Source organism: Varanus komodoensis, unplaced genomic scaffold (assembly GCF_004798865.1).
Source record: "Varanus komodoensis strain SLA01 unplaced genomic scaffold, ASM479886v1 scaffold1, whole genome shotgun sequence".
NCBI lineage: Eukaryota > Metazoa > Chordata > Lepidosauria > Squamata > Varanidae > Varanus > Varanus komodoensis.
The window spans coordinates 35,303,404-35,327,179 of record NW_025335268.1 but is presented as its reverse complement, the minus strand read 5'-3'; the positions used below and the strand labels follow the sequence as shown (position 1 = coordinate 35,327,179).

General features: G+C 38.2%; 1 protein-coding gene and 1 long non-coding RNA gene across 8 annotated transcripts in view; one reads left to right on the top strand and one right to left on the bottom strand.

Moving 5' to 3' along the window:
* The window catches only part of ZDHHC14 (zinc finger DHHC-type palmitoyltransferase 14), a 91,367-nt gene that overhangs the window by 52,481 nt on the left and 15,110 nt on the right, over positions 1 to 23,776 (top strand). For 2 of the 7 annotated variants that reach the window (XM_044422118.1, XM_044422109.1), the window contains exons 6-9: positions 2,072 to 2,174; positions 5,505 to 5,614; positions 5,990 to 6,092; positions 20,117 to 23,701. In XM_044422118.1, the coding sequence (XP_044278053.1) occupies positions 2,072 to 2,174; positions 5,505 to 5,614; positions 5,990 to 6,092; positions 20,117 to 20,473 (673 nt within the window). In that variant the 3' untranslated portion in view covers positions 20,474 to 23,701. Of the gene's footprint in view, positions 1 to 2,071; positions 2,175 to 5,504; positions 5,615 to 5,989; positions 6,093 to 11,271; positions 11,332 to 19,162; positions 19,394 to 20,071; positions 23,702 to 23,776 lie in introns of those variants that run through there. The other 5 variants (XM_044422100.1, XM_044422090.1, XM_044422146.1 and 2 more) reach the window with 4 other exon arrangements.
* Positions 19,591 to 23,776, bottom strand: part of LOC123019326 — a 5,662-nt gene continuing 1,476 nt past the window's right edge. Inside the window, exon 3 of the long non-coding RNA XR_006413909.1 lies at positions 19,591 to 19,659. This is a non-coding gene — a long non-coding RNA (uncharacterized LOC123019326). The remainder of the gene's footprint in view (positions 19,660 to 23,776) is intronic.

Sequence of the window (23,776 nt, the reverse complement as noted above, 5' to 3'; positions counted from 1 at the left end):
GATTCTTTGGAAACAGATTTGAGTTTGGGAACAAAATTCTGACCTTGGAATTAGGGATCTGCAGAAAGGGCATCCAATTTGCAATGTTTTTCCGTCAGTAAGCTCTGGAGGGTCCTCTGATCCTTGGGATAGTTTTCAAGAATGTAGGGGGCTGTGACAGAAGGGAGGAGGAAGGCAAACCCTCTTCTGTGAGCAGTAGTTGTTTATTTTCACATGGTTAAAATAGCACATAAACTAAAGCACATTTCTGAAGTGTATTAAGGTTAATCGCTTCTGAGCTCTTTGTTATGGGTTTCATTAAGACAATCTGAATTAACATTTCATTTTGAAAAACAGTCACATTTCATCTATTTTATTTTAACAAATGAAGAAATGAATGAACTCATGAATAAAGAAAGAATACTACTGCATGCTTGTTTAAAGGAAAATAAATTATATTGAATTTTGAAGCTATATTGGGTTTGAATGGTTCTTTTTAAAGGAAGTTTATGCAACAGAGGAGAAGTAATTATAAAAGATCCATAGATATAACAAATCTGATTACTGCTGCCTTCCTCACATTTCAAGGAAAAAATGTGTATGTGGGCACTTAAAAATCAACAGTTGTGTTCTGAAATGAAATTAGTAAGGATACAGCACCATCAGAGAAAAAAAGGCAAGGGGACATTTATGATGATACCGTAATTCAGACTGTGGCAAACAGTGATGTATGTTGTGAATTTCTTAGTTATTAAAAGTATCAGAATTTGGAATCCAGTTCTGAGTTCATTTCTGAAAGATCAGATTCTATATGTTACTGCTTCAGGAAAGAACACAAAGTAGAATACTAGTGGCAGAAAGTTCAGTACAAAAAAAGAGAATAAATTGGCAGCAGATGGGTAAGAGAGGAGGCAAGATGATATCAAAGTCCTCCGAGGTAGCTGGTACCCTGGTTCTCGTTTAATCTGTTCCAGTGGCCACCTTTATAAGACTGGGGCTTGGAACTTGCAAACTGCCAGAACATTCTGTGTCAAAAACATGATAGAACTTACTTCTGTCATCTATTTAACTTTCATATGGAAATATAATGGACTGAAGTATAAAATATTTATATTCAGCTTATAAAGATGGGAAAGAGCTCTGTGCATTTCTGTAAATATAGAAAATATTTTCTAAAATACCTTACTGAAAATATAGAAAGGTAAACAGTTATACATTCATCTGATAAGACTATTTGCTAAAGAGAAGACATTCTTACACTATTCTACATGGCATATTCAAATTGTAATTATGACAAAGGAGAATAATCAGAATGTTACTGTATCTGTGCAGTTGTGCTTTCAATCCTCGTTAAAGACTTCTTATAACTGGCAATTCTCTTCTAGTTAGAGTGGAGAAGGCAATGTGTGGTAATAACTGCTAGAATTTCTGTTGCAGTTTTAGAGCTGTTGCTGTCACAGATCTCAGAAGCACCTGCAGTATGCATGTTCTTCCAGTTAGCAAAAATGTACCCATATTTGGGTATTACCAGTGATGGTTATTATCTGACACTGGTTTTTAATACAGGGTTTATTGAATTCTGGATATCTGTTGCATGTTTTACTGTAAAACTGCCTGTTAGAGGCTAAAGCACCTGTGGTTAACCCAATACTGGGTTATTTAGCCCCTAAAATCCCAGTGCTCCAGATTCACATATTATGCTCACAACTTACAGCTTGTAGCAGGTTAATTAAAAGTGGAAGGGAGGAGCACATGGTCATCCTTGTTTGTGCAAATGGACCTTTTGTGATGTAAATTTTATCTGCAATATTGTCTCATTAGGACAAAGTGATTATATAAGGAGTATATTTGTGTATTCTTCTAAATGCATAATATTTGAGATTTAAAAACTGCACACAAATATAACAAATGTCTTGCTGTAACAAGTCCACCCTAGCTTGGTCAAGTAAAAAAAAAAGAGAAATTCGTAAGACTAGAATGCTGGTGCTAACCAACTTATCTTGGTTGTCCCCAAAATCTGGGAAATCTTCCTACTTGAAATGACCACGAGACTATCATTAATAGCCTGTATATTGCCTTGACTTTGCATCACTGTGCTGGAAGCTGTGGTATGTTTCTTCTCAGTTTGGTCCATTGTTGGGCTCTCAGGTTTTCATACTTATTTGATCAGCTCCAATCAAACAACAAATGAGGATGTAAGTTTTTTCCTTTATTCAGTGTTTTGTTTCCATCTTTATATATTTCATTTTCATTTCTTCATTTAGCTAATACTTTTAAAAGAGATAATTTGGTGCAAGGCACAGTCAAGTGCGCTTTCCCCCATTTCCTTGTTTGTTTATTGGCTACTACAGGCATTATTATCTATTACTGCCACCTTGACAGTTTGTGCAGAAACAAATGAGTACTAGAAGGACTGAAGGACTGCCAGGTGGTCAAGAAGGGACACCTTGCCCAGTGGAACACAAGTGCCATTTCCCAAACAAATCCTCAAGAAATAGTGTTGTATGAGTCAATAGCAGTGCTTGGAGCATCAGTTCTGAGCTAAAAGATACCCTTCTCAGCAGGTAGAGAAAGGATACCACTCTGCTTTGCATTGGAAAAGACCCCTTCTGGGGTGGTCATTAGTAGACTCTGAACCCCATGTTCCTCATACACTCTGCTCCACTTTTAAAAATCCAATTACTCTTGATGGGGCTACCAAGCTCATTCTCTTCTTTTTCTGTCCAGAGATGTGCATTTTTAACATATAGCATGACTCTGCTTCCCTGTGTGTTCCTTTTGCTCTTTTTGAACAAGTTATATCCTTCACTTGATGAATTCCAGTCATGGGAGTCAACCCACCAAGTTTCAGGTACACTTATCAAGTTGTATTCGCCCCCTTGTATTAAAAGTTTGTGCTGTTTGTTTCTCATGCTCTGGGCATTACTATGCAGACATTGAAGACCGCTTCCTAGCTCTCTGCTTAACTTTTGGGCATTTGCTTTCTCCATTGTGGTGCAGAAGCTGTTGTGTGTTGTTACACCCAAGTTTACTTGTCTTCCTTTCCTGCTGAATTTCTTCATGCTTTGGCCAAACACATTCTTCCCAGTCCTTATAAGGTGCAATGCATCCCTTGATAGTGGTCCACCTTCCAGGTAGCATAGTCCATGGCCCCAGAATCCAAATCATTCATGTCAGCGCCACATTTGTAGCCAGGCATTCAACCAGAGTGTTTTTCTTTCCCTTTCTGTTCCTTTTCCAAGTACTGGGAGGATGGATAAGATAACTATCTGGGCCTCAAAGTTCTGGAGTTTCCTTCTCAAAACTTCAAAGTCACATGATTCCTTCAGTGATCTGCATGGAAGTACCATTTGTCCCCACATGCTTTAGAAGGAAGGGATACATGTCAGTGGGCTTTGTAAGCACTGGCAACCTTTCAGTCACATCCTCCGGTGAAACAGCATACCTGGCGAGTCCATGGGTCTTCTCAGCATATATGAATTTCTATCCCATGCAGCAGAAAATCACCCACAGCAACTACCTTTCTTCTTGTAGGTCTTGTTATCATTGCTTTTGTTTGACTGACCTTCAGCCTATTGCTTGCAGTTGCACCCATTCATCAGTAGTTCCTCCTCTACAGGCTGCACACCAGTCTCATCCTCATCCTGAAAGCAGTTCCATAGTTCCACTGTTTCCATGGGTACAGAGCACATTCTAGTTCATCTGCTTCTAGCTGTCACCCTTTCCCAGGAAGTTTCCTCTACTTCATTTTTCCTTATCTCAGGACTCTCCTGTTGCTCTTCTAGTACTTCAGCTTCACTTTTCTTTGCCATTCTACTACTATGTCTAAAAACATAGTTAGGTTCGAAGGTTAACAACAGAATGCTACTAGTTTATAAGTGTGGGTTACAAGAAAAAAAAATAAGGCCCTCCTCTGTCAAATTGTGCTGCCAAACTCCTGTTAGCTGTATGTGTTCACTTGTTCCTTAGGAACATGCTTACTTGTATAGCCTCTGGACCAACTTGGGCAGCTTCCTTTGCCCTGCTGAGCTGGGAGTCGGTAAAAAGAATGAATCTTTCCACCCATACAGCTGCTAAGAGTGGTTAGAGAACTCCCCTTCAGTCCCAGCTCTCAGCACACATCCTCGATTGCCGTTCTCAGTAGCATATCATGAGCACTTAGAAGAGATAGAGAGTGAGTGGCCACTAACCTTCTTGCCTTTGCCTCTTTTCCCACTACACCTCCACTGCAAACTCCTGTTAGCTGTGTAAGCATTTGCATGAGGATGAGGTTGCTAGAAACCCAATAATGCAGTATTTGATGTAGGTTTTAGGATCACCAGAAATTAAAACCCAGAAACAGATTTAAGAAGTGTTCTAGAATCAAAATAACTACCAAAATAATGTGGAATAAATTGAGGAGCCATATTTGGCATCAATTCTCCCTGTCTTCTCACCAGGTCCAGGGACCCGGGTTAGCAAAGCAACATTTTCCAGTCCTGAAGTCTTTGTTGAATGCTTTTGGACTTGTTGGGGCTGGGGTGAAGAATGACTGAGGATTTACTAAGAATTCCACTATGTTTGATGGGGGTTACACTCTCATAATTGTGTAACTTTGCAGCCTAACCACGTGACTTGTTCTAGTCTACAATATATTCCTCCTCTCTTCCTGACAATGTGCCTTGTTCAGTGTGCAATTAATCAGGAGATGTTTAAGGTGCCATACAGCTCCTTGTTAATCCCAGGTGCTCCATCTTCCCTATCTCTTCTAAACACAAGAGGTTAATTAGCTTGCCTGCTATTAAATTTAAATAATAGTACTTATTTCAAATTCTGAGTATATATATTGCATATGTAATTTAGCAAGGATCTGTTTGTTAGGAAGCTTTCCAGTTTTGATAGGGTAGGTTGGGATGCTATCTGATAGTGTAAGTAACTATGCGTAAGCAACTTCCATGCTTTATTCTAGGATATAGTCTTCATTTCTTACCTCCAAGAGAACATGGGGGACTTTGCAGAAGTTTGAGAGTCTTTAAAGAGATATTAATTTCACAATGATTAAATATGAAAGTAGCTTTTAGTCCTGGGATGTTGTTGTTTTTGGTACTAGCATTTGTTACATTTTAATTGTTTAATTCCCATTGCAAACCACCCTGGAAATATGATTGAAAGGTGGTATAAAGAACCTACTTACTGTAATTAAAAATTTGAGTCCTAATCACATTCCCAGGATGTGATGGAGATTGCAATAGCTCTTCTTCAAATATATCCTGGATAAGCATCTGGTTCAGACATCCCTTTGCTTTTGGAGGTTCTGTTTGTCAGAAAGTTTCATAGAATGCTATGGTTAAAATAGGATGTTTCAATGCAAGCGATTAAGATTTAAATCAAAGCCAAAAAAATTACTATGTGCTCTTGGCCTTCATAATTTCTTGGCTTAGTTTACCTCCATGATTCTTAGCAGAACTATGAAATACTGTAGCACTTGGTGTATTTAAGAATGAAACAAAATTAAGAATGAGCCACTAATATTCATTTCTTACTAGATCAAGGGATCTTGGTCAAATAAACGAGGTAAAGAGAACTTCAATCCCTACAGCTATGGCAACATTTTTACTAACTGTTGCTCTGCACTTTGTGGGCCCCTCTCTCCCAGGTAAGACATCAAATGAATTCTTTTGAATCCCTTATTTCCATGTTGTCCTTTATTGTGATCTTTGGGATAGGAATATATAACATGCAAAACCATATAGGTTGCTATAGACCATGCTGTTTTTTTAGTCCTTTGGTGGTCCTGTGCATTTCATGGCTTGCTGATAATGGATCATAGTAAGATTGCACAGAAACTAAAAAATGCAGCTTTTTTCTATGCCCTATGTCTTAGGAACATAGAAAAATATTGTGTTTTGTACAATACCTATCCAGGCTTTTTTCATAAGTGCAGTATGATTTGATGGTCTTGGGGTGAAACCTTTTTTCCTTTAAAGTTAGTGCAAAACTATCTGTAACATGATTTTTTATTATTCTATAGCTTAATTGACAGAAGAGGATTTATACAACCAGATACTCCACAGACATCAGCTCCCTCAAATGGCATTACAATGTATGGGGCCACACAGTCTCAGAGTAATATGGTAGGAACCATCCCATAATGTTGCTCAAGCACCCTGTGAATGTTTCTCTTCTGTGTTTTCTTGTGAATTAATCGTCACAAAACTAACTAGATGCTACTGATATCTGAAATGAGAAGTCATAAAATTGTACTGTAGTAAGCTGTAGTTGTCAACAAGATTTTCATTAGTGCTAATGCAAAATTGTAGCCTAATGGAAATAAGAAAAAGGTACTCATTGTCTGTCTATAGACTGTAGAACAGTAAAACTAGTGTCAAGAGAAATTGCCATGTGTGGTTGAAGTTTTGCTTATCCTTACCAAGAATTATTTGTTGGTCATGGATGGACTTTTGATCTTCAACAGCATAAGTGTTACTTTTAAAATACTGTCTCAATATGCTGTTGAATGTGTTGCACAAATTCTTGTTGCTTGTAAAACTCATTGTGTCAGCATGAGTAGATGTATAAAGAGAAGACTTGGAATTTCTTGTTAACATGGAGATGACCAATGTGCTTGACTATTGCAAATGTCTCACTTTTTAAAAAATTGTGCCAGTGACTCCTGTTGTGTCTGCTTGGGAGCAGTACATTTTTCATGTGCCAAGAAGCAGATAGAGGAACATTTTTAACTGAAACCTTGTTAAAGCAACCAATGTCTAGAGCGCATGTTCTAAGATAATGTCAATCTTCCTATGTATTTTTAGTTTCCTAGTTTTCTTCCCAGTCTCTGTGGGAAAGAAATACCAATATTAAACAATTCAATCTTTTTGCACTTAACTGAAACAAAAACCTTTTCACACTTTTTATAGCTGTGTGACTGGTTTTGTTATCCATAAAAGTAATACTTTTAGAAATTAGATTCACTTGATCAGTACATTTTTAAGAGTCTGTTCATTTACTATTTTCATACTTGCTAGCAATATCAATTTTTTACTTTTTAAATAGCAGATATGTTTAACTGATTCCCATTAATCATATTTCATAGCAGTAGTTTCTTAAAATTTAGAGTGCAATCCTATACATATTTACTCAAAGGTAAGCCCTGTTGAGTTCAATAGCACTTTTTTACAATTAAGTGCAAATAGGACTGCAGCCTTTGCCATTTTTGGCCAGTTTTACTTTCAGAGCAACTCCAAAAGACTTAAAATTTGGAGGCCTGAAAAAGATTTGCCTTCCTTATGATGACATCAGTTCTTGATGTTGAGTTTTCATTGTGATCCTCTGGTTTCTGTAGCCATAGAAAAGTGTTTCCATTTTGTAGACAGAAATTATATGTAGTCTTTTAAAAAAATCTCTACGAGATTGTTAATAAATTCATATATTTAAACTTTGATGTCAGGTGTCAAGTTATTTACAGCATTCATTACCTTACAGCATTTTCTCCTGCTGTAGCTTTACACTGGGCCCTTTTTCGATGACAAGTTCTTAATCAATTTTTTGTATATAAGCTAAAAAAAAATCCAGATCTTTGCTTACAGCTGATGGCTGAGGTCAGTCACAGACCCAATTTCTAGTTTACAACTCTTTAGGTGGTAATTGGGATGATATCTTCCTTAAATTGTAGCACTTGTACTCCTTCTAGTTTGCAGTTTGCCTTGCTTTTATTTCCATACCTCTTCTAGCTTTAGCTTCCTAGACAGCCCACTTCTTCTTCTTCTAACACAATTCAGGACTCACCTGTCTGGAGAGTTATATGCATGTAGCCTAATTTGGCTACCTCACAGCTGGATAAGATCAGTGTCAATTAACCTGGCCTGTTGACGAGAATGTTTGGGAAGTAGGTGGAAACCATTTCCCCTCTCCATAGTTTTCCTAGAACTGCCCCTTGTTTTACTGATAGACGTCTGCAATTTTACCCTAAGTGGAGGTGAAATCAATGCTGAAAGTTGATTGTCAGATGTACAGTGCCTTGCAGAAGTATTCACTTTGACTTTTTTACATGCTGTTGTATTGAATTGGAATTGAAATGGATTTAATTGGCATTAAATGTATATAAGATACTCAATACGGTGAAGGGCAAAATATTTTTATTGTGACACCGAAGTTAAATAAGCAAAATCAAACTGTCACTTGCTGGTTGTATAGGTACTCACTCCCCTTTGCTTGTGACATGCCTAAGTGCATAAACTTTGGTGCAACCCACTGCCTTTTTCAGTCACCTACTGTAAATAGTTGAATGGAGTCCGCTGAAGTACAATTTCAGTGCTACATGATTTCAGATTATTGCACTGAAATATTGCACCTATTTGTGGAAAGCCACAGAGCTTGTTGCAGAATATATCTAAACAAATACCATCATGAAGACCAAGGACCTATTAAAAACAACTCAAGGATAATGTTGTACAGAAGCAGCAATAGGGATAGGTCATAAAGAAGATCCTCTGAAGCAAATTAAACCCATCATGGAAATACTATGGCTTAGCTGTAACTATTTCTAGAGCAGGTGGTACACCAAAACTCAGTGATCAAGTAAGCAGGGCAATTGAGTCCAATAGAGTCCAGTGGTAACTCTGATGCAGCTAGGAAGATCCACAACTGAGATATGAGAAATTATTCATGGAATAACGATCACTCAGATACTCCACAAAGATCAATTTTATGAAAGAATAGCAAGAAAAAGGGTATTGCTGAACAAACCTATACCAAAGCCTGTTTGGAGTTTGCAAAAAGGGAACAGGGGAGACACAGCAAATAGGAAAAGTTTCTCAGGTCTGTTCGACCAGAACTGAACTTTTTGGCCTTGCTATAAAACCCTGTGGCACAAAGCCAACAGAGTTCATTGCTCTGAGAGGACCATCCCCTTGATGAAGCATAGAGGTGGTGGCAACATGTTGTAAAGGGGCTTTTTCTCAGCAGTGGCTGGGAAATAGTTCAGGATTGAGGGCAAGATGGATGGTGTCAAATTCTAGAGCAATTCTAGAGGAAAAGCTGTGCTAGGCCGAAGGGATCCTATGACTGCAGTAGAGATTCACTTTCTAACAGGGCAATGACCCTAAACACACAGCCAAAATAACACTGGAGTGATTTATAAACAAGAATCTGAATGTCTTAATATGGCCACTCAAAGTCCACCCTTCAATCCAATTAAGAATCTGTGGCGATATTTGAAAGGTGCTGTTCACAAATGGTCCACATCCAGCCTGTCAGAGTGGGAACAGTTTTGTCGGAGAGAATGGGCAAATATTGCAGCATCCAGATGTGCAAAATGATAAAGGCTTACAGTGGCAATTACTAGCAAAGGCGCTTCTACCAAGTATTGATGGGGGCAGGGGAGGTTGAATACTTTGGCAATTAACAAGTGTCAGGTTGTTTGTGTTGACTTGACTTTTGTGGCACAATAAAAATATTTTGCACTTCACAATGTTGAGAATCTTCCACACATCAGGTAGTAATGATGCCTATTAAAATCCATTTCAGTTCTTTAGGGTAACACAAGAAAATGTGGAAAAGTCAAAGGGAATGCATATTCCTGTAAGTCACTGTAACATCTGTCCATCAACTGCTATTTCAATTCATCATCTTTTTAGTTGCTGCTACTCTGAGAAGTTGTATTTCAAATATACTGTTTTCGTTATTGGGTAAATGATGGAATTTGGGTCAAAGTTATAGCTTGCCTTGCTGGCGATTGATGTTTGATACAGTGTTTGGATTTAAATAATCACATACTCTAGTTTATGTGATGGAACTAGTTTTTAGGTTTGCAATATTTTTGGAAGTTTCTTGGGTTTCTAAGTATCTTCAGATAAATTGAATATTAACTCAACCCCTTAAATGCTTTAAAAGATTTTTTTAAAAATCAACCAAAACTTAGTTCAAAGAAATGACAAACAGGATTTTGATTCCATCAGATTGAGAAGAAAATGTTTACAGTCAAAGGAAAGTACGGAGTATTACAGTAAGAAAAATTGAAACAATAGCAACCCAGAAGGTGTTAAGCTCTTTAGGAACCATTACATAATTTTTCTTAAAGGAAAATATACTAGTGGTGGGAAAATAAGGGAGGGTTACAAATGGAAAAGTGATGATATCTGAATATGCTGTAAAATTCTGTGAACAAAGCAGGGTAATTGCACAATAAAAGCCTTCTCTGGAAGCATCCAAAATGATTGATAGCATACTCCTATTTTATGCCCATCAACTGAGTTCTAAAAAAATGTGTTTGCTTCTCATATTATGAATAAGAATTAATACTGCTGCCAGCTAAACGGCATGGACACTTATATTTCCCTCTCTTGCAGAAACATGCATTGCACAGTCTTTGCTTCAAAGATGTTGATGCAGAACCAAAGTATGTTTTCTGAGTAGTAAGCCCTATTTTTTTCAGTGGGCATTAATTCTAAATTAAGTGTCCCTAAATCTTGTGGCAACCTAAAAGAAATTCCTAGTCATATGTGGTGATCTGGTGACATGTCTGGGCTAACAATTGTATTTCTGTGGCAAGCCACCTATTTTAGTTATTCATGCTTGTTGAGAAAAAACACTTTAAATCAGTTGATTTATAACAGTGATTCTAGGGTCATAATTTTTCTGGATTATTTAAATCATGATGGATAGACCGAGCATCATCAGTTTGTATTTTAACAGTGCCAGAATATCAATTGTCTTAATGTTCCTAAAGTAAGTTGAAGATTTCTAGGTGTGCATTCATATCTTAACACCTACAGATGTCAAATAATGATTATTATGCCTCGCTATTGTTTTTAGTCTACATTCTAACCCTAGAAGTGAGTTTAGCCTCTGTAGCTTGACCTTGTTATCATTGTTCTCAGTGTCTAAATCTGCTGTGATTTCATGAAGATGTGCCATTTACTTATCATGATCATAACATTTGTAGAGCAATTAGCTTAAATGACAATCTGTTTGGTAGCATAGGCACCCAGCCTTTCCTCTCTGAAAATTTTCACATTAACCCTATTTTTCAGACTAACCTTGTTGCAGCTAATCAGATAATTGATGTAGTGGAATTCTTAATTCAAGACAATGTTTCAATGCCACAGAAGTATTTGTGAAATGTTGAATATGATAGCCAAATGAATTCTTTCTGTTCCATGTAATCCATCTAATTTATTCTTGTTCTCTAACTCTATAATACAGTCTCCAACACTTCATTAACGTAGTTCAAACACCATTGCTTCACTTCCTAAATGTTACAAATGATTTGGTTTTTTATATTTTCTCTCAATATTTCCATTATTTTAATAGGGGACTGAAGTTAGATTAACCAGGTGGTAAATTGCCAGGATCACCCTTTCCTTTTTGAAGGTTGGTAGTATATTTTGGTTTTTTTCCACCCAGTTCACCCCCAGTTCTCTATCACCATTCAGTAGTTTTATAAATTCATTAACTAACTCCTTTTCACCATAGAAATATGCCATGAGAATCCACACACTCACTGGTGTTTATGTATCCTAACCATGTTATCATTTTTCATTAATAATGATGGCTGCAATCCACAACCACCTCCTTCAGAGAAATCCCATTTATTTTAATAGGGACACTATTCTAGATTCACAACTATAAATTGTACCCCATAATTGACCCATTGTTTATTTTTTAAGACCATTCTACACAGGAAAGCGTATCAGTACCAGTCTCTCCATCATTTCAAATCTGTATCTTTTTCTTAAATAAATTTCTCCTGAATCTATAATAGTTTTAATACAACTTAGTGCTACTTGAATACTTTACTCATTCTTTTTGCAATATTCATCATTTTTATGCAGCTTTACCTTCTCTTTCTTCATGTTTGGTTTCAAATCTGGGATATTCTGTTATGCAGACAACTCTATTCCATTAACTATGGTTTATTCATTTATTATTACAGTGATTGTTAATAGAAATAGACTTCAATAGACTTTGCCAAGGCAATTTACATTAAAAAATACAAAACAATTTAAAATGCAAGAAAATCAAAGCAGTAAGAAAATGTAAAGACTAAAAAGCCAGCAATATCTTAAAAATAAACATAAATAATTCTCAGAGAATATATTGAAGCAAAAAGGCCTGGGAAAGTAAAAAGATCCTTACCTAGAGCCAAAAGGACAACCATGTAGGGAGAGCTTGCTGTGGGGAACATTCCATAATTAAAGCACTATGTTGGGCAGGTTTGCCTATCACACCAACGCTCCATCACGCTAACCCACTCTGGCAATAAACCTCAGTGGGGTGGTAGTTGCACAAACAAGTAACAGTGCTTCTTACAAATGAATGAGCACACTATGAGCTGTTCTCCTGTTCCTTTCTGCTCAGCCCTCCTGATGATAGCCCAGGAGACCTGGCACCTAATAGGGTATTTTGGACCGGGAATAACAATGATTTCATATATATGCTTCCCTGTCTTAACAACCTTTTTTTCCTCCTGCCCATACATTTGTTTTCATAAAAGCCCTACTTCTGAAAGCTGTCAAAAGGAGGTGTTAGCATAAAGAGGAGTATGCTTTTCTATCTTTCTGAACACCTAAAATATCAGGAATGGGTGGAAAAGCTAGGGGCACTCAGAACCCTAAGGATTTTGCTATGGGGGAGAGGAAGACATCTACTCCTTTTTTGTGAGCAAAGATCGCTCATGGCATTACTTTCCCTTGACAGCTCCCCCTTTGACAGCTCCCAGGAGAAAGCAAGATGAAAAAAAAGGTGAATGCCCAGGTTTGGTACTTGCTGCACTTTGTAACAGATACTCCTTAGAACATGGGTCCTCAAACTAAGGCCTGCGGGCTGGATCCGGCCCACCAAGCCGATTTAACCAGCCCACCCCACAGGTTTTGCACTCGCTGGGCACGCATGGGGGCATGCACATGCATGCAGCTTGCTCGCGAGGAGGTCGTTTTGGACTAGCTCAGAGAAAATGATCTCCTCATGAGCAGGCTGGCGCCCCGCCATGCGCACCTGGCAGCAGCTTGTTCATGGAGAGATCAGTCTGGACTCGATTGGAGAAAATGATCTCGTCACGAGCAAGCCGGCACCTTGCTTTTTGCATGCCTAGCGGCAGCTTGCTCATTTTGGACTCGATCTCGTCACAAGCAAGCTGGTGCCTCACCCCGCACGTCCCCCCATCCTCGCCTCGCATGTGTGCATGTGCGTGCACGCCCCCCCCCCCCCCGCCAGCACCGCCTTGGTGGCCCTCGCCCACCACTGGCACCTGTCAACTGGCACCCTTTAGAAAAAGTTTGAGGACCTCTGCCTCAAGACAGTGATTAGTGCAGGATTAGTACTTAGGAGGCTCACGTGGGAGTAGTCCCCTACTCCTTCATGACTCTCAGCCTAACCAGCTTCACTGGATAAGAGGAGAACTTTGTAAGCCACCTTGGGTTTCCTATAAAAGGAAGAAAGGCAGGATACAAATGTAATAGTAGTAGTAATAGTAACATGACAGCCTCTCATGGCTATTTATCCAAGTCGGGTTGTTGTGTTGTACAAACATACCTCAAACAGTGGGAGGATCTGCAGATGGCTAGTGCCAAGAGTAACATATGGCTAGCCACATACAGTGATACCTTGCTGTTAAGCCATGACAGGATTTCAACGCTAGCCTTTTTAGTTTGGCCTGCAAACTAATAGAGAACTACCAGGCCCAGGGAGTTCAGAATATGGCAGCTAGGCTATTAATTGCTATTTCTGAACAATCTTCAAAAGCTACATGGAGGTTAACAGAGATTGGATCATCCTATCCAGAGCTAGAACTCATATGCTAGCATGAGGGGGTCAAATCTGTTCTGCTAATGTCAAAGCTAAGGGGGTTAATGTATAAGGATTTCCATTTTCCCAGTTTCTTTTTCTCTCTTTTCTCACATTCACTTAAAACCTTTAATGCCTGATGCAATAAAAAGAGAACTTCAAAGCCAGAGTGAAAAAGGGAGAGACTGTGCAGCACACCACTATCATAAGCTTCTTCATCTCACAACATCTGGCAAAAATCTGTGTGCCATACCTGGAATCATGTATGGAAATATTTCTGCTGTTGATTACTGTAACTATCTGTATCAATGTAACTCTTAACTGTGGCTAAGTTTAGTTGGGAATGTGTGAGTGAGAAGGGTTCACTTTCAGAAAGGAAGACAATCCTGTAGTCTTGCTCCTAATTCCTTAACCATAGCATTATGTCTGCAGCCTTAGTCGTTCACAGTGCAGCCCTAACACTTGCGTTTGTGCCTTTTAACCGTTCTCTAGATTTCTGCTTGCCTAGAATTCTTATTATTTTTAGACTCTTTGCAATTTTTTGTACATTTTCTTACTGTCTTTTGTTACGTTATTAACTGGACTTCTACAGCAACACCAGACTGGGCTTGTTCCACATATAGCAGTTTGTGAACATTGTAGAAATAAATAAATCTACAAGGTAAAGGCCCAGGTAAATAGCTCCCATGAAAATGCTTTGTTTGAAAACACTTTATTAAACAGATTTCAGTTTTTTCCCATTTTTGAGTAGCACATTTCAGGAAACCATCCAATACTTTCTCCTTTTTTTGCTAAAAATATCATTCCACTGGTATGCTCTGTCACCTTCCTTCCTAGATAGGAACACAGTATTACAGTAGTTCTACAAACCATCTGCTAGGTTATAGTTGCACATCTTTGGTCATAGTTGGACAGGCAACTTTACTGATGGTTAAACTGTAATTGCCCAAGCAGACTCACTAAATAGCCTTGGCCAGTCTTATCTTGGGTGTGCTCCAAAAATAATGTTATCTCATGCAGTTGCTTAGATAGTCCAAAAGAATGTTTCTTGGTTTTTCATTCAGACATACATTTTCGGTGTTGGAGGCAGGCATACAAAAGCTCGGTGGAGGACTTTATCCATTGCAGCTGCCCATAAACCTCTGAAATCAAAGGAGTTTGGGTAATGTTAAAAAGGAACAGGCAGTTCTAATACAGTGAGAGGATTTTTAAAGCTACTGATGCTGAAATTTAGATTTTTAACTCTGCAAAACTTTGGCATGCATTATTTGGGCATATGTTAGTGCCCTGATGGAACTTTATTATAGTATGTTTTATTTCTTGTAGCTATTATTTAGCAGTAGTGCCCTATGTCGTGGGTAGGAAGTGGTCAAAAGTATTGGACAGTTACTAAGCGACAGTGGGACTCATCTCCTGACTGGTTCATACTTTCTGGCAGTGTTTAGAGCACAAGGCAGCTAGCCCAGCATGGTGCTGAATGATTAATGCATAACTACCGCACTCCTGCACAGTTGCAGCCCATGGTAGTAGTTATACACTGTTTTCCACCCTACCTCACAAGTCACTCTATGTTGTACCACCTCAGCTGGTGCTGCTGAAATGGATGTGAAAGAGAAAGAAAACATTTAAGGGTGGCTTGCTTATTTCTAAGGTCCTCACTCTCTGGCTTCTGCAGCCTAGTCTGCTGCTTATACATCCCCACTCATGGTATCACTGCTACTATTTCCATTTTTCCATAATAATATCTAAATGAGAATTACTTCTTAAGCCTTACCCAGGAGAGAGAACTATGGTACCATAAAGATGAGCAAATTATCTCATAAACTTTCATGGCATCTGATGGAGTAGACTGTTCTGCACAAAACCCTTTGCCATAACACATTTGTTCATCTTTAAAGTGCTCCAAGACTCTTTGCTTGCAACAGAAACAGCTTTTGCACTGAAAGCATTTCATCTGCCATTTCTGTCTTTTTGGCTAAATTGAAACAGCTATTAGTATTTTTAAACAAACAAACCCCTCACCCAAACATGTAGCTAGAGGTTGCAATAGGGGTTCCTTCTGTTTGATTGCTGCCTTTTTTCATGGCCTGGCTGGAGCAAGTAACAAGACTGCAGAGACTTTCATGCCACAGGAGTAATTTGAGTGCCAGGCCTAAAATAACAGAAGTGGGTCTTACCATTTCCCAGGATGAAATATAATGCTGTGAACATTTTTCACAGGATAGATGCATCTCAAATGAGCTCATGCGTTCACTTAAACCTGTGGGAACTGTACTTGGTACACTGCTGTTAACAAGGGTACACTGCTAGTTCTGTGGCACCAGTCATGAGATCATCACTTGCCCCATTATTCCTGTTTTTAAAAAGAAGCTTTCTGTAGCCCTCATGTTTCATAGAAGAAGTATACTTGCAGGATAAGTATAGAAAAGAACAAGGCAGTCAGGTCAATTGCACTTAAGGAAATGATGCTAAGTAACATGCAGCTACTTTGTATAGTCATATGCAGTATATGCAGTTAGTAAGTTATTCATACTGTGTGCAGATTTTGGAACTATAGTTATATAGAGTTACAGGCTTTGTTGCTTATCTGAGGAACCTCTTTAGTTCCTAAAAAGGAAATTTTGACTGAAAAGTCAGCCTCAGAACAGCTATTTATAAATAAATGCATTCTTTGTCAATTAGAAATGCTTTACAGAGTAGATACTATTTGATGTTCATTTGAAAGGAAGGGGCCTTATCATTTTTCAGTACAGTTGTAGTGCCCTGAATGTTTTGAAGGGTGTTTTATGAATCAAACTAAATCTTTTAAGGTACAAGATGATAAATATTGTGGCTTGATTCCACCTTATGTGTTTCCTTGACTGAAACTGTAAACATTCAGTACAGTAAACTCCATTCAAAATAAAGTGTTTTATGACAGTAAATATTTCTAGATGTCTGTTCCTAATTAGTAACATTGTTCAGGCATAAAACATACTTGGACAAATTATAGTAATATCAGAATGATATAAAATTCAGTATAGTATGAAGAGTAAGTTGTATAAAACTTTTTTTTTTGCAGAAATAGCTCTTGAGGAATTAAAGGCTGGGATTTCAAGACATTTATATAGCTAAAATTGCATCACAGTGAATAAAGAATTTTGTACATGATAGCCTTGATTTTTTATTTCCCCAATAGTCTAAATAAAAGACCAGAGAGACAGCACCAAGTGCATGCACATATCTCTGTTTGTCAAATTTTGCAGCTATATAGATCTGTGTAATTCTTACATTTAGACTATTTGTATAGCTAAGACATTGAGCTAGCATGTCAAACCATCTTTCCTAAGCTGGAAAGGTGTGGGCCTGTAGCTGGATGGGTGACCACATGTGGAAGCAGAGCAGGGGATTGGACTGGATGGTCTTATAGGTGTCTCCCAATTCTACTCTATCCTAGTCCATCAGGCGTGCAAGATTATATTCCAATTGAATATTGCACAAATAGTGCAGTAAGGCCTTTCTATGTAAAGCATTTATCATGCATTGATTCCCTATTCATGGTTGTTTACAAGTTCTTTAAACAAGGCCATGACACTCCATTTTCACTTCTCTGTCTCACCTGCACTTTCAGCAAGTTTCTTACAAAGTAGGGAATATGCAGCATTTGTTTAAAAGTGAAAGAAACTATGATTTCCTCTTTTATATTTGTACTGTTCTGTTATACCACAGCGCCATCTAGAAGATGCATAGCTGAAAAGCAGCAAAGGAAATGTTCTTCTAGTGCTGAGTTAGCTCAGTTATGCAATAAAACTGAAAGCAGATATAGCGGATTAACAGTCAGCCTTTACACTGATTCTAAAAAATAATGCATAGGTAGTCTTCATTTCTGTGGAAAACTTGAAAATATGTGTGTGGAGTTTGCTTAAATGTTCAGCAACCAGAAAGGTGACCACACCCTACTTTTTTCCCTCTTCCCAAGTAATTCAGGGCTTACACATATATTTGTATATGCACTCCAGTGCATTCCTTCTCCACTTACCTCCCTAAATTTCCACAATTCCATGTTCTATGGGAAAAAGGAGAGGACTTAGTGCCTAAGCAGTTAGCTATGCAGCACAATTCAGTGCATGTTTACTCAGAAGTAATTCTCTTTATGTTCAATGGGGCTTACTTCAACATAAGGATTGTGTCCTAATTTGTGTAATGTATGGGGATCATATTTTTTGTAGTTGTAGAAAATAGAAACATTTTAATGCAGAAATATGAGGCTATGTAATAGAAGAAACATTCAACTATTCTAGGGTTCCAATAAAGTAATCTAAGGACCACTATCCATAGCACAAGGTTCCCCCCCCCCCACCATGCAGCCTCATATCATTATCACTTAAATTTGTTTTGCAAACCTTGAGTCCACAGCTTGCAAAAGGGGCTCTCTGGTGGAACAGTTGGGAAGAAAAATTAGGAACTCCTCAAGAAAGAATATAAATCACTCCAGCACGTTTTCACAAATTGTCAGCTGCCAAGAGGAAAAAAAGGATAGAAGAAACTTATTTGGACTCTCTTTGGGTCAATATCAAGGTTTCAGCCTGCTGCACATGGGCAGCAGGTACCACCTAACCCACTCAATGCTTCACATTTCTGCACTTGCAAACTACAAATTGCAGTTCTGCAAGCTGGCTTTCATGATCTCCCCAACCCTGCCCACAAAAATAGGGAAGGGGGAAGAACCCCAGCAAGCCCCGAATCACTCATTATTGTGGTGGGAAGGACTGCAAGACAATACCAGCCACCCGCAAATGCTGCTTACATATTATGGGGCAGTTGGCAATGAGGCTTGGCCAAGCTTGGGGGTTTTGCACTCTTGCCAAGCCGCTTGCTAGCTGATTCTGAGTGCCCGTGATGGGACTGGTCATCTGGCTTCAGGCTGTAGGTACTACAACTTCTAGAACAACCCATGGGTTCTCAGAGTAATACTCTGAACACTCAGAAAGAACACTTTATAAATGTTACTTTGGTTGCTAGTTTTGTTTTGCATGACTGCAAGTGCCATAGAATCCTGTACCTCTCATTTTGACTTCAAGCAGGAAACTACTTCCTTTTCAAAACTGCTTAAATACAGACACTAGCAGAAAAAGAAGAATGTTGTAAATAACTGTGATCCTGCTTATAAACATAATAAAACAATTAACTAGTGCAAAAAATAAAAGATTCTATTTTTAAGCAACTGCCTTATGGATTACAGATGTGTTATAAAGCACCCACTGCTGTGCTTCATGCTTCTATAAATGAGTTGGTATATTTTGTGTTTTACCTTTGGCCCTCATAGTCTATTCACATCAGAATAATATGCTAATCATATGCCTTATTTTATGTTGTACTGAATACTCGATGGCACATGCCTGTCACCACAACCACAATCTGTATCTGTCTTAATCCACAGTTGTTTGATATCAGTAAAATCAAAGAAAGGAGCCAGTTCTTAAACTCCACACACACATGGAGTTCCTGGAAGTTCCTCCTGCCTATTGCAGCCCCCAGCCACATGGCTCACATTGTACAAGAGCCCCTCCACAACCCTGGGGAGGTTTGAGGAGGCTTCAGGGTGAAGAGGGGAAGGAAGAATGTTTGCCTTTTCACTTGTGTAACCATTGGAGACAAAACATTATTTTTGAGTCAGCAGGTTTTTTGGTATGTTCTCTGTATTGTGCATGTTTAAAGCCTGTGCTTGCTGTAATTTCCCGTAATATGCTTTTTGCTTAATAAGGGTAGAGTTCTTCTATAGTCTGTCATCAAAAATCATTGCTGAGCAACTCAGTGCCATAGATACGTGTGTTACCAGAAATTGCCAAAAGCCAGAGGATTGAGTGTGTCTGTGTGAATGGGGCCAGTCATCCCACATGCAGACTCCTGTGCATTTAATGCACGTGCACAAATGACCTAGAGAAAAAGGGAATAGCATTAAAGTTGCTCAACAGTTGTTTGAAAGGCGTTATGATGCGATCCAAAGCGAAATCTGACAGGACTAGTCAAAAGACCTACAGAGAAGAATGTAAATACAATTGTAAGCTGGTAAAAGGCACCGTTAGTTACCAATCAGTTCTTTGGCGATATGTGAGGGCTCTGACACTCCCAATACTGCAAGTGCTGGTCATAATGTATACTTTCATTTCCATGGAATGGACTGAGATGAAGTGCATGCTCTGCTTGTCAGCCTAACAAAGCGGTATTACTAACAACTCTCTTCTTTCTCTTCACACCCCATTTCTCTTTTGCCCATATCCTTCCATCTCTCTGTCTGTCTTCTTTTCATATGTCTTGCGTGCTATTTTGGCGCCCTTCAATTCTTCAGTGTGATCAAGATCAGTGCATTCAGAGCACTAAATTCGTTTTGCAGGCTGCTGCCACTCCACTTCTCCAGAGCGATCCCAGCATAAGTAGTGAAGAGCTGCGTTTCCCTGGAAAGACCTCTATCAGTGCTCCCTGTGCCACATTAACACTAGGGCAACCAACACCACCCTCCTCCATGCCAAATCTCACAACAGAAACAGGTTTGACAGACATGATGCCATTAAAGCAGGACCCTGAAAGTCATCAGTTTCTTACTCCTGAGGAGGCACCTTCACCACCTGGTATGTTGCCAATTGGAAGTCCAATGACACACAGCCGTACCATGCATATCCTCAGCCTAGCCAGCCAAGATTCATTACATGAAGACTCAGTACGTGGCCTTGTGAAACTCAGCTCAGTCTGATCGATTTTAAATTTGAGAGTGATTTACCAACAAGAAAAAGGTGCAATGCCGCTTTTGGACTACATGATGTATATAAGTTACTGAAACTTTACTATATAACAAAGTCTATTAAAAGGACAGTTTATTTTTGTGCAGTGAACTTACAACATTTGTTTAATAGCCAATTTATTGGTGGCTTGGATCTGATGGTGACATTGTCTAATTAACCGGAATGCACACTAAACTTGTTTGGTGACTAATGGTATCCAGCAGCTTCAACTCCTGGTACTACAAAGTTGATTGTTATAGTACTGAAAATATTACTGGAACTAAGCATCCTATTCCATGTTTTATGACATCATTTGTGTATATTGCCTTTGTACCAGGATCTGGGATACCCTTTTCATGTGACTGTGCTATTAATATTTGAAACAGAAAATTACCATTTGATTAATGCAAAACCAATAAGGACTTCAAGTATGGATGTGCATGCCACGCTACAGTGTATGTTACAGTAGTGTTGGTATTGAGCGGAAGTGCTGCTTTATTATTTGTGAGTTCCAAAGTGCTGTTTTATGTAAACAACAGTACAACAAAGAAATGGACAGATTTTTTAAAAAAATCAACTTAGTCAAGTTCCTTATACATGAATGATCTGGTTGTATTTCAAATGTGGAGGGCTACCAAGTTTTGCATATCATTTAATTCTGAGTGTGGTGTTCCATACCACGGAGTTCTTTCTTCACCCACCCACCCACTCATGAGATTGCATTGGATGTGGGTATCCAATAAAATGGCATCCTCTATTTCTTTCAATGTGATAGCCATGCAGAGTTGACAGCAAAAGAGCTATGTGTAGATTGCAAATTATTTTTCCTTAGGATGATGCAACTGAGTCCAAAGGAATACTCCAAATTAACTAATGATCAATTTTAGTATTCTGTGTGGTTTTACAATTATACTGTTTAATTTCAGGGCAGTTTTTACAATATGCCTACAATTGACATATTGAAGGGACTTGGATCTAATGAATCCCCCATGAATAGATGGGGGACAATCATCACTCATTTCCCCCTATGCCTCATGAAAATCTGCTTGGGACTGGATCCCTCCAGATCAGCAAAGGAATAATGCAGGGGGGCTCCACCTATGAGTAATAATTGGCAGAATTGCTTCCTACTCCCTTGCATTTGTAGGAGCCTCTGCTAGGTCAATTGCCCTTTTATTCAAAGAAGGACTCCTTTAAGTCAAGTCCAGTATCTCATTTTGAAGCCCATAGCAATGGTACCCAAAAGAATCTGAAGCAGAACATTTGCAAATTAAGGGTGTCAGAGTCTAGGTTTTGGCAAAGGAAAAGATGTCACTGGAATGTACCAAAGCTATATGTGATCAATAGCTGCCATTCAGTCATGGTTACTCTCAACAGTATATTTCATTTTTTATTTAAATTTGATTTATGATACAAAATTACTTCATGCTTTGAGATTAAACCATAGCTATGGCTTAAAATAAATTCCCCTCAGGGACAGCTCAAAAAGAACATGCAATGAGAATTCAAATTTTATATATTGCTGCATCTTGCCTTGTTTTTTAAGATGCTATGACCTGCAATAATGTTTTCTCAGGACAAAATTTAGTGTAATGTGTTTTCAAAAATTTTAAACACCACTGCAGGCAACTACTTTTAAAAATCATGAAGACATGAATTCATTGCAGCTGTGACACATGGAAAAATACAATTAAAAGGAAAATAAAAGCACAACGTTTTAATTGGAATAAGGCCATCTCTAAGAAATGCCAGATGACATAGTGGCAAGAACCTTCACACTGTGTGCAATTTTATAAAAGATATTATTTTTCTCTGAACAGTGATGCAGTCTATCACTTCGTTTGCATGTATAGACGATAGCTAGAGAAAATTTTGATATCCACAGGTTTCTCTTTATTCCATTTTGCAGAAAGCTATGCATGATCTGCAGTTATCTGGTTGTGAGCCATTAAAATGTAATGGTTGTGAGCCATTACAGTGTTTACAAGCTTTCATAGAAAGGGATATTTCCTCTTTTCCTGTCTGACCTCATAGGATTTCTTTAAAATCCAGCATATATTTTCTTTAGCGCATGCCTATTCCAAAGAAACAACAACAACTTTGAGATGAATTCTCTTGGCTTAATGTTTGATAGCTGTACCAGCAGGAGCTGTATAGAAGAGCTTAAACAGTTATAAGAATGACTATCACAGCACTGATTTGAGAAAACATTTTCAGTGGAGATGGAGTTTACTTCCCTGGCATAAATTTTACTAGTCTCCATACAACAGCCAAACATGTCATAGGTAACAATCCTAAATCAGTTTTTAAGTTTTTAAGTTAGTAATGTGATTAAGAGTGCAGAGATACTTAATGCAAGTTATACTTCATATCCTGAAAATTTGGTGGACTTTGATTTCTTTCTAACTGTTCCTATCTCTCACACTATGATTTTGTAACATTTTTAGTGAGAAAAAAAAATAGTAAAACAAACCTTGCCTGTTTGGCTCATTGCATTAAAATACAGTTCTTAGTCATTTCTGAAAATTGAAGGTGAAGGTCCACATAAGCAATTATTTTATTAAATTATTTTTTAAAAAAAAGACAAATATTTGATTAGTTCAATGTATCTGTTTAATAAAACACATCTGCATATTTTACAAATTCAGCTGACACTAGAAGATGGAGCCTCCATTCCCTAGTTAAGAAAATCAACGCTGATTAATATTTTACTTTGCCATTATAATTTCACAGCTGTGGAGTTTACACAAAGGAGTGGAACTGTTTAAAAATTCATCTGCTTACATTTTCAGAGGAGTACTTAGGGTTTTGCTTTTTTGCTTTTTTTTTCTGGTAAAAGCATTTGGATTCTCTTGCCAATAGAAAATAGCAGCATTGTACATGGTGTTCGTCCATAATATGGTTCTGGTGGTGTCCTTACTGTGGCAGGGGTGTAAGAATGTTATCATGCGGTTGTTGTTATGCCTCTTTCTGTCTCTTACTTTCTCTTATGTGAAGCTTTAAAATGCTGCACTGCCACATTAGAATACCTTGTTTGGTTTACTTAGTGCTTGAGGGAAAGGAATGCTTGATGACAGAAATAAAGTACTGTGAATACCTATTTTAGAGCAAATTTATTCTTTCCATTTGCATCAATGTACAGTAATTTTTGCAGTTTATATTTTGATTTGTGTTGAAGAATAAAAATACAGCATTTTTAAGCATTTCCTTCTGACTTAAGTTTTTCCCCCATTTTCCCTTGATTTAAATTCTTTCTCTTCATCACCCTTAATACG